Genomic DNA, 10,634 nt, shown 5'->3' with positions numbered 1-10,634 from the left:
GTTTGGACCTCCCTCTGGGGTGTCCTGAGCTATAAAAGCATCATCGTCTGGTGAGAGAGGAGCAGATCAACGCCAACTACCAACATCAGCTCTACACAATCCTTCTAGGCCTGAACATCTATTGCAGAGTAAGTATCATTTTGCTTCTTTCACTCTTTAGTTGATGATAACTTTAACATAACGGCATCAGAATCAGGACCATGGATAGCTCTGTGACAAAATACATCAGTGAGTGAACTTGACAAAACCGTTCAGCAACAAGAGTTGAAAATCTACAGGAAATGTTTAAATGTTCTACACAGTCTATCTGGATCAAAAGTGCATCCTACTTTGTATGGCTCCCAAAGGTTTTCTCTCTGTGTCTATCAGATGGCAAGTGCACTGAGATCCTGGACTGTGCCTCTGGCTCTTGTGCTGTGTGTCATTGCGTGTCTCAGCAGCCTGGCCGAAGCTTACCCGCCCAAACCTGAGCCTCCAGCGGGGGATGTGGGTCCAGAGGAGATGGCCAAGTACCACACGGCTCTAAGGCACTACATCAACCTCATCACACGACAGAGGTACGGCTACAATTACCTGTGCAGTTAAACAGATAAATCAGGATTAGGTGCTAATAGTAGCACTGATTAGTTATTAGTAACAGTTAATAATAACTTTCCTTAATAATTGTCAGAACATGATATATGCAGAATTTAAAACTAAATGGAAATGTCATGAAACATTTTATTTAATATATTTTAAACATTTGGTAACAGTATTTAATTCCATTTAACATCATTATTCCATTATTTCATCATTAACTGTTAATGAACAAAACTTTTACAGCATTTATTAATGTAGAATAATTCTAAAGTCTGCATATACTAATATGTACATTTGAAATTAACATTAGTTAATCTATTATGAATGAACATCAATCAACATTGAACATTAGGCCTATATTTATAAATTAACATTAGCCTATAGATTATTAATGTTTGTTCATTTCTTATTATTGGAAGTTAAGTGTTATAATTGCATAGTCTATTGTCTTAGAGACAATCATAATTCATGAAACAGTAGAAGACATTCTGTGTAAATTGTTTGAAATGCATCTAAATGGTGGTAACACTGGACTGAATGCAACAATATTTTAAAGAATTATTTTACAAACAATTTATAAGGATTTTTTTTTTCTGTTCGTAATTCATGATTAAAGCCCATTGTATGGATGCAACCCAAGCTGAGTAAGATCAAAGGATTCTTGAAATATGATTCTGTGGAAAAAAAAGCTAATGGCCCAACAAAGATTTCCAGATGATAATGGAGATGATGCCCACATTAATGGAATCATTTCTAACACATCTCTCTCTTGCTCTCATCGTAATGACGTAATTGACTATGAACCAGTGTATTTTTTTCACATCACAGCATTTTCCAGTCATTGGGTTACTTGAGCCTTTATTAAATTTGTTTAAATATCCCTTACAAAATGTATATAACAGGTATAGTTATGGTAGTAAATATTGAGAAAATAGTACTTCGATATATAGGCCTACATATCTTTTTCATATTCCTGTAGAATGATATTTAGGTACTCCAGAGTACTTAAGGAATACCGTGGTACTGCCACAGTAAAAAAAGAAAAAGAAAAGAAAAAAGTATTATATTTTACCAGAACTTCTAAGCTAAAAACTAAAACCATAAAAAACAAAACAAATTCTTTACTTGAAATAAAAAAATGTAAAAAAACGTTTTTTTGATTTTGATTCAGCTGTTCTCATTTTCTATAGTTTAACTTGATGAAATTTTATATATATATATATACAACAGAGATTTACAAACAAAAGGAAGCTTGAGAACCTTAGGGACTAACATTAACATACTATTTTATATATATATATATATATATATATATATATATATATATATATATATATATATATATAATAGTATGTTAATGTTAGTCCCTAAGGTTCTCAAGCTTTCTTTTGTTTGTAAATCTCTATTGTTTGTAAAGCTTATTTGAGCAATGCGGTGTGTGAAAAGCACTGAACAAATAAATTGAATTGATTTGAATCCAGTCCCACTTAGCAATGCAAGAGGGTTCATAAGAGAATAAACCAAATCTATTTTACAGTTTAAACAAAACCTATTTTTTTGTGTGTGTTCATGGTTTTACCAAATTGTGCGTTGCTATGTTTTTATCTAAACACTCACATATGTGCGAGGGGTGGGCTGAGTTGCCAGATATCATTCAACCTGTGCGTAACCCCTCATTATTGTGCTGTGCGCTAGATAGATTGTTATTAAGTGGGATTAACATGTCTGGTAACGTCTCTGATGATGCATGCTAAAGATCTACCCTGATATTTTCTGCAACGCATTTAACCTTAAAAGGCCACAATTAAATGACGTTCATGTGTTATTTTGGTTCTGTTTCTTGTGGATTTCCTTATTTCTCTGAATGATCTACATTTATCTTCAGTTAAATCAGGAAGTTGGATTGTAATCCTTTTTAGTGCTTGTTTGTTCATCACTGCTGTTGCTCACAATTAGGGTAATGGTATTTGAACAAACTTCTGACGCAATTACTAAGCACATACACTGTAAACAAAAGTTGCTGCCTTAAATTTTTAAGTACAATCAACTTGGATGTTTAAGTCATTTCAACTTAAATTAAAAACACAAGTTGAATCTTGTATAACATTAACATTAGAAAATTGCTTAACTTAGTTAAAGCAATGTAAAAGCATATGTTATTGATCATACAATTTATTACAGTGTAACTTGTGCTTCAGACTTGATTGACAGCTCAAATCAAGCATAATTCATTCTCTTACATCTTGCTTTTCATTCTTCAGATACGGGAAGCGCTCCACCACTGAGGACGTTGTGGCTGAACTGCTGTTTGGTGATAATGAACAGGACGTCAAGCCCCGGTGAGCAGTGAGGGAACATGCTAGAATATGTTGCTTACTCTTATATCATAGCTTTGTCCCAGACAGCATCATAGTGTCGGCCCAGATCCGGCCCACATGTGTTACATGTGGTTTACATGCATACCAGATGTGGGCTGGATCTGGGCTGACACTATGTTGCTGTCTGGGGTATTACTGCATGTTATATTTAATCACAGTCACAGTCAGTCCAGAGATATTCAGACAAACCCATGGTGGAGATGTGAAAATGAATGATTTTGTTTTTGTGCAGCATGGAAGAATTGTTATGGTGATGCGACTTCTCTCTTCTCCTCTGTGGCTGGTGCAGTGGTTTATTTCATCCATCCATCTCTATGATAATAAATGAACATCAGAAACCAGCATGAGCCAAACTCTCATCAAAACGAGTTTCCAAAAACACCTCATGATCTGTACATGTCTATCAGCCTCTTTCTCTTTTCTCTTTCTATGATTTAATTTACTCTTTGTGAAAGACAATTGTAAATAATTTATTATTCACTGACAAAATTGACAATAATAAAAAATAACTGAATGTTGAACGCTTGATTTCTCTCTTTATTTATGCATTTACATGTATTTATTTATTTACCTTTTCTTAAACAAATAAAGAAAGATTGTATCTGAACTAGGACATCTGCACACCACTAGATGGAGGAACTCAACAATATTTCTACATTTTGAACATTTGCCTATCATTGTTTCATAATCACAGTTTATAAGATAAATAAAAAATACCATAAATATTCACATTGCACTGAACAAAGACTGGACATCCTTTAACGTTATATGGTATGTATTGGGCTATAAAAAAACTGAAATAAAAATATTAACTGTACGACTCTTTGGGGAACGAATGCCCACTATGCCACACACCAAAAATGCCTGCCCTAGTGTGAAACTGTCTCAGACACAAGCTAGGACGAGAGCACTCGTGCACCCGGCGTGTTGGGGAGGTGCAGACTATAAAACCTGATAAAGGTATGAGGGTTAGCCCAACCAGCTGCCTCACAGATCTCCTGGAGGGGCACTCCTGAGTAGAGGGCCCTAGAGGACGCCATGCCCCTAGTGGAATGAGCCCTCATGGCCAAAGGTGAAGGCAGATTGCGCACCTGGTAGGTCGAGGCAATAGCCTGTACAATCCAATTGCTAATTGTTTGTTTGGATGCAGGGAGCCCCTTCTTAGGTGACCCAAAACACACCAACAGTTGGTCCGACCTCCTCCAAGAAGAGGACCTCTCAAGGTAAATACTCAGTGCTCTGACAGGACAGAACACATGGAGCCTCTCTTCTTCTGCCGACACATGTGGTGGAGGATGAAATGCCTGCAAGACCGTAGACCGTACCATACTGAAGGGCACCTTGGGCACATAGCCAGGTCTCGGATGCAAGATGGCCTTAACTTCGTCCCGGGGCAAACTCTAAGCAAGCTGGCGATATTGCCAGGGCCTGGATATCTCCCACCCTCTTAAGCGAGGTAATGGCTAGGAAAAAAGCCATCTTAAGCGTCAGGTCTTTAGCTGATGCCGACTGAAGTGGTTCGAAGGGGCCAGGGATAACCCTTCAAGAACCACTGCCAGGTCCCAGGTTGGAACTCTGTTCCTGGTCGTCGGTCTCATCCTCCATGTACCACGAAGAAAACGTATGACCAGCTGGTGCCTCCCCAGAGGCCCATCACTTAGTGGTGCATGGAAAGCCGCAATGGCAGCCACATACACCTTAAGTGTGGATGGAGTGAGACCAACAGAGAAACGATCTTGAAGGAACTCCAGAACTGAAGCCACCGGGCAGTTAACTGACTCATGTTCTCTACAACAAGTGGAAAACACATTCCACTTTAGGCCATACAATCTCCTAGTGGAAGGAGCTCTGGAACTAAGTATGGTCTCGGCTACTCCGGCTGAGAGGCCAGCATCTAGGTACTGAACCCCCTCAGTGGCCAGACGCACAGCTTCCACAGCTCCGGGCGAGGGTGGAATATCGTGCCTTCCGCCTGAAACAGCAGATCCATCCTCAGAGGGATCTGCCATGGCGGACCTGTCAGGAGTGCTATTATGTCTGAGAACCATACTCGGGCCGGCCAGAATGGGGCTACTAGAAGTAGACTGACTCCATCTCGACGGACCCTCTCCAGAACTCCCGGGAGCAGAGCGATCGGGGGAAATGCGTACAAGCGCAGCCTCAGCCACACCTGTACCATGGCATCCAACCCCAGTGGGGCTGGATGTGTGAGGGAAAACCACAGTGGACAGTGGGACGTCTCTAGAGACGCGAACAGGTCCACTTCCACTGGGCCGAATCTCTCCCATATCGACTTCACCACATCTGGGTGAAGTCTCCATTCCCCGGGCCTCAGCCCCTGCCTCGACAGGATGTCTGCTCCCTGATTCTGAACCGCTGGGACATACATTGCTCTGAGGGACAACAGTTTCCCCTGGGACCAGAGGAGGATCTGATGCGCCAGTCTGGATAGAGGGCGCGATCCGAGTCCTCCCTAACGATTCAGATAAGCGACCACCTACGCATTGTCTGACCGTATCAGGACATGGTAGCCTTTGATGTCTGGGAGGAAGCTCCTCAGAGCTCTGAACACAGCCAACATCTCTAGGCAATTTATATGCTAAGAGCGATGATGGTCCTGCCACAGACCCCTGGTAAAGCGGCCGTCCATGACCGCGCCCTAACCAGTGAGGGAGGCATCTGTCGAAACGGTTTTCCGGCAACATGACGCTCCCAACACTGGACCTTGTGACAGAAACCAAGGTTTCCTCCATATTGATAGAGAACGAAGGTATCTGCGCGTAACCCTGATCATATGGAAGGGATTTACCCTTGGGGAAAACCCCTTGGCTTTCAGCCACCACTGAAGGGGTCTAATGTGCAGGAGGCCCAAGGGTATTATGTTGGACGCAGCTGCCATGAGGCCCAGCAGTCTTTGAAATTGCTTTACAGTGTTGGCGTGGCCTAGCTTCATCCTGGATACCATGGCCAGGATGGACTCGATACACATGGGAGGCATTTGTGCCCGCATCATAGTCGAGTCCCATACCACGCACAGGAACGTAGTTCTCTGGGCGGGCACCAACATGCTTTTCTTGGTGTTGAGTCTCAACCCTTTGATGGTCACCACATCTGGTGATGGGGGGGTGACCGAACTGCAGTCTGTATGCTAAGTTTATTATACGCAGGACCTATGCAGATATATTGGGTAGGCGTTGCCACGCTTCTACAAAATCTACTAAGGGAACCAGCCCCTTGAGGCTGGCCTCGGGTGTTCTTCGAGCACTGTTCTCAACCCCCTGAAGCGGAGGACTGGCAGGAATTGGTCGAGGAATTTTGTGACCATAGTCTATGCCCGTTTGCAAGCTTTTGGGACTAACAATACAGTGTGCGTTCGCTGGAAATTGATGTGGCCCGAAGCATCCTGGAGGGGTGGCAGCCCTTAGAGGTCCTATTACTCAGGTTAGGACCTCTATCCTGAAGCCCTCTTCACCTGAATGACAGCCCTCAGGTCACCCTTATGGTCAGAGGACTTTGAGCAAGAGCGTTTCCTCTGTTGCCATGGCTCCCGAGAAAGGGGCTCTAGAGGCAATGCTCTCCTTTTGTACCTGGCGGTACGAGGAGCTCGTTGACGGCTGAGGCTGAATGCTCGGTACAGCCTTCTTAGATTTGGATCTAGAGCGGTGAGGGAGGAATTGCTGGAACGCCGCAGATTGCTTCCTCGCCTCCTGAAACCTGCAGATGACAGTATTTACTGCATCACCGATTTACCGCTGCAGGAAGCGCTCATCCAGCTTGCTTTTACTAAGCGCTTCCTGTTTCTCATGCGGCCAGCTGATGTTTAGTCTGGCCACAGAGTCACAACCTCTATGAGCTCCTCATAGGCGGGAACGTGAACTGGCGAGTCTAATTCACGTTCATCCGCCACGATGCTGAGCACATCCACTTCCTCAGAAGCAGACAGCTCGAGCATCAGGTCCTCGCCACAGGCAGAAGAAGCCGCAGCGCGTGCTTTTGCACCATGAACGGGGGCCTCAGAACCTTCAGATGAAGAATGAGAAGGTGCTGTAGCAGTCTCATTCTCATCTGCAAGGTCCCTTTGCGAACCCCATGATCTGAGTCGCCACGCCGCCTCAACGGACGCGGGACCCAGACCACGGGGAACACGAGCCTGGCCATCCTCATCAAAGATAGCAGACTACCAAAGATAGCAGTTCACTCGCCACAATATATATATATTTCTGAGACAGACAATACCAAATAGTAACAGACAACAACAGAGAGGGCTTGCTCAAGAGCGAAAGCTAATGTGTGTGTGTGCCGGCGTCACCTGGTGGATTGGCACATCAGGATTGGAATAGAACAGGATAGTTTCATTCATACTTCAGAGACATACGAGAGTCCCCAAAAAGTCGTTTCTAACGACGCAGTGCGAGTTCCCTTGAAAGGGAACTGCAATTTTTTATCCCAGGGCCATTTAACTACAAAATGATGCAATCTTTGTTAAGAGGCTTTCATTCTGTTTGCAATGCTTCAAAATTTTAATTTTTACTATTTTTTACCAGGTGGTGCCATTTTTTCAGGTCTGGCCTATAAAGCAAATACTTGCTTTATTCCTGTTTTCTGCTTCGGCATATTATAGAGCCAATTGGATAAATTATGCAACGATAAGTGTGTGTGTGTTGGTATGGATGTCTGAGTGTGGTTTGTATGTGTGTAATAAAAAAAAAAAAATGTGTGTGTGTGTGCTTGTAATATTTGAGAGAGAAAAACTCAACTGCAAATAACAAATCCAATCACTGTGTGCACCAGTGAGTTTTGCTGGCATCCAATGGGGAAAATCTGTTACTGCGCCCAAACAAAGCAAATTTTTCAGATATCAGCCTCAAAATTGGAACACAACTTATTTAGATTTATGGCTTTGATTTTCTAGCCGTTTTAGAGTTCAACTTGTTTCATAAAATATATATTTTAAATAAAATACTCATAAAATTTTCATAAACTTAAACATATATAACTTTGTTTTGGATTTACTTATTACTATTTTTTTTACTTCAGCAATAATCTGCCAAGGGTCTTCTTTAAAATGAGACCAAACTTAAGTCTGTGCTCCCAAGCTTCAAATTTTCATGACAGATTGAAAATTTTTTTTGACACGGACACTTTTGTCCTCTATGTACCTATGTGTAACTTTTTTTTTAAATTGATGCACAAGGGTTAAAGTGCCTGATTCGGTATATGTTCAGGATACTTTGGAGAAACAACCAAGCATACTGGTAGCCTATAGCCTAGTGTATCCGGTAGGCAGCAGGCTAGTCTATAGTTTTAATTAATAGAAAATATAAATAATTGAATAGTATGTAGAGACAGAGAGGCTGCGGTATTAGGCGAATTGTTCTTAAAACTGTAAAGGTTTGAGTGATTTAATACGATGTAGAGGGGGGTGAGTTGTGGGGTCCGCAGAGAGGCGTGGAGTGTGTTGCCCCTTTAAGACTCACAGCATCTCAATAAAACAAAAGCGCATCGCCGCCGGTCAGATACGTGATGTAAAGCAGTTAACGTACACAGATTGTTTAAATCTTCGTTTAGTTATCAGGTGACAAGAGGTTGACTGAGCAGATAATCTAGTTTAAAGTGTTCGTGTGATAATATTGCTGTCTGTGAGACTCACTGGTTGCTGTGTTATCAGGTGTATGTAGCCTATGTATGAGTGTGGTAAATAAGACGCGAAATTCTTAATGATTCGAAAGCCGATGGATTATACGCGTTAATTCGGCGACCATCATCATGACCGCCGTCTGCAAAAAGTGAAAGACGTGCACTGCTGGTTTATTTCACCCTGTCAGACATCACAGGTGAGTCAAAGGCGTTCATGACAGATAGTGAAACAGCTCATTACACTTCTTTCTGCACAGCGAGCTACGCGACGCGATAAACAAGTACTTTAGGATATAGAGTTTGATCTGAACTGAGTTTGAGTCTTTTTCACTAATGTCAGTTTTTATCTAAGATAGCTACTCGCGCAAACAATACAATGGTATTATTACACTGCCTATTTTGGATTCTGGTTTAATGGTAATATGGGATTCTTTGGGTAGGCTATCAGGTAAAATAACACGGGATAAGAAAATGGTAATCAGTAGCCTACCATTGAATAGCTAGGCTATATAAGCGTACCATGCTTTACCATCTGATACCATCACTGTACCATACTACATAACTAAATGTGTTCAGGCTGTATTTAAAATGAAAACCATGCATTTTTTGAATAGATCATCATATATAATTATTATTATTTTTTATTTAAAATTATTTATTTTTTTAACAGTTAATTAACAGTTCGGATAATTTACAATGACGTCACCCATCATAAAGACTTTGCAAGATTAATTTTATCACAATGCTTTCATGAGATATTTTAGTTGTTTCCACTTCATAAATCATAATGAAAAGATAGATGCTGTAATTATGTAATTATAATGGAGATACTTTATTATACATGTATATGAGCGAAAACAACAGCTTCACTGCATGATGTTTAGGCCAAAAATATATATTTTATTTTATTTTTTTCTATTTTTTTCTATTATGGTTGGAGACATTTGTCAAGGTTATTTGTTTTTATTTGCTATTTTGTAATTATAATGTTATTTATTTTTAATTAAATTATATGTAGGCCTATTTAAATTCCTATTACCATATTTTTATTATTATTGAATTTATTCTTTTAAAGTTTTTTTTGTTTTTTTTGGTCTTTTCTTTTAACATGTGTTTGCTGGCTTGTGTGGGAAAGTCGACACCTCTTCAACTCCTACATTCTTTTCTTAGTCTCATTCATAAACATGACATGACCTCTCTGCTTCTGTTCCACTCTGTGTGTGACAGCTTTACCCACGTGTGCAGCGCCAGGGACGGTTTCCATGAAAACCGGTGATGTAGTCAGTGCACTCAATAAAAACAAGTGACATTGCAAAAAAACGGGGTATATGACTTAGAAGGTCTAAGATGTTTAATATTTCAGATTTGATTGATTTTGTTTGGATTTTAAAATTGTTATTGGCTATAAGGTAATTCACATGTCTTCGACTGAATAATATATACTGTGAGACACCAACATGCCATGGAAAGAGGTTTTCAGTCACTCGTTTGGCACATTATTGTACACCAGGTGGCACAACAGCTGCCAAAGAGGGAAATGTGCTTATTAAATTATCAGTGTATAGACACACAAAGACAGTTCTAAAAGCTGACCACAGATTGTCCTGAAACTTGAAACCAGCCAGCCAGTTACTTGAATAATGTACATCACAATCTCGTAATAAAGACCATCAATTAACTACTAAATTACATGCCTAAACACAGAACAGCTCTATACAAGATATACTCTCCAATTTTCCAGCTCTTTTGCTCCATTCAAATACCCTACAGTAGAGGCTCTTGGGATTTCATGTGTTGCCAGGCAACCGTTGCTGCAGCTGCGCACCCGGAGAGTTAATGCTATACAGTACTGTTAGTGCTGACCTCCCACTGTCATCTGCTGCCCTGAACGCCTTTGGTTAATTGAGCTTATGTGTGTAACTGTGTGAGTGTTTAAAACGGCTGTATCTGCGTAATTCAGAAGTATTTTGAAAAAAATTGGGAAAATATTTTTGCTGATGAAACTGTGAGTGGGGCTTTGCTTCTGCACATTTACAAGTG

At 40.8% G+C, this 10,634-nt stretch overlaps 2 protein-coding genes across 3 annotated transcripts in view; both read left to right on the top strand.

Annotated features, from left to right (window-relative positions):
• Positions 1-3,451, top strand: pyyb (peptide YYb). Its single transcript, XM_084135871.1, has 4 exons — positions 1-128; positions 370-557; positions 2,841-2,918; positions 3,190-3,451. Exons 2-4 carry the CDS (start codon positions 370-372, stop codon positions 3,209-3,211), a joined length of 288 nt encoding a protein of 95 aa, XP_083991997.1. The 5' UTR covers positions 1-128; the 3' UTR covers positions 3,212-3,451.
• A 4,971-nt stretch (positions 3,452-8,422) lies between these two features.
• Positions 8,423-10,634, top strand: part of mpp2b (MAGUK p55 scaffold protein 2b) — a 44,860-nt gene continuing 42,648 nt past the window's right edge. For both annotated transcript variants that reach the window (XM_084135585.1, XM_084135584.1), the window contains exon 1: positions 8,423-8,791. The gene's annotated coding sequence lies outside the window, so the exon portion shown is untranslated. The remainder of the gene's footprint in view (positions 8,792-10,634) is intronic.

This window comes from Abramis brama, assembly GCF_963993115.1.
Source record: "Abramis brama genome assembly, chromosome: 14".
Taxonomy (NCBI): domain Eukaryota; kingdom Metazoa; phylum Chordata; class Actinopteri; order Cypriniformes; family Leuciscidae; genus Abramis; species Abramis brama.
This window is presented reverse-complemented; position numbering and strand designations above follow the sequence as displayed.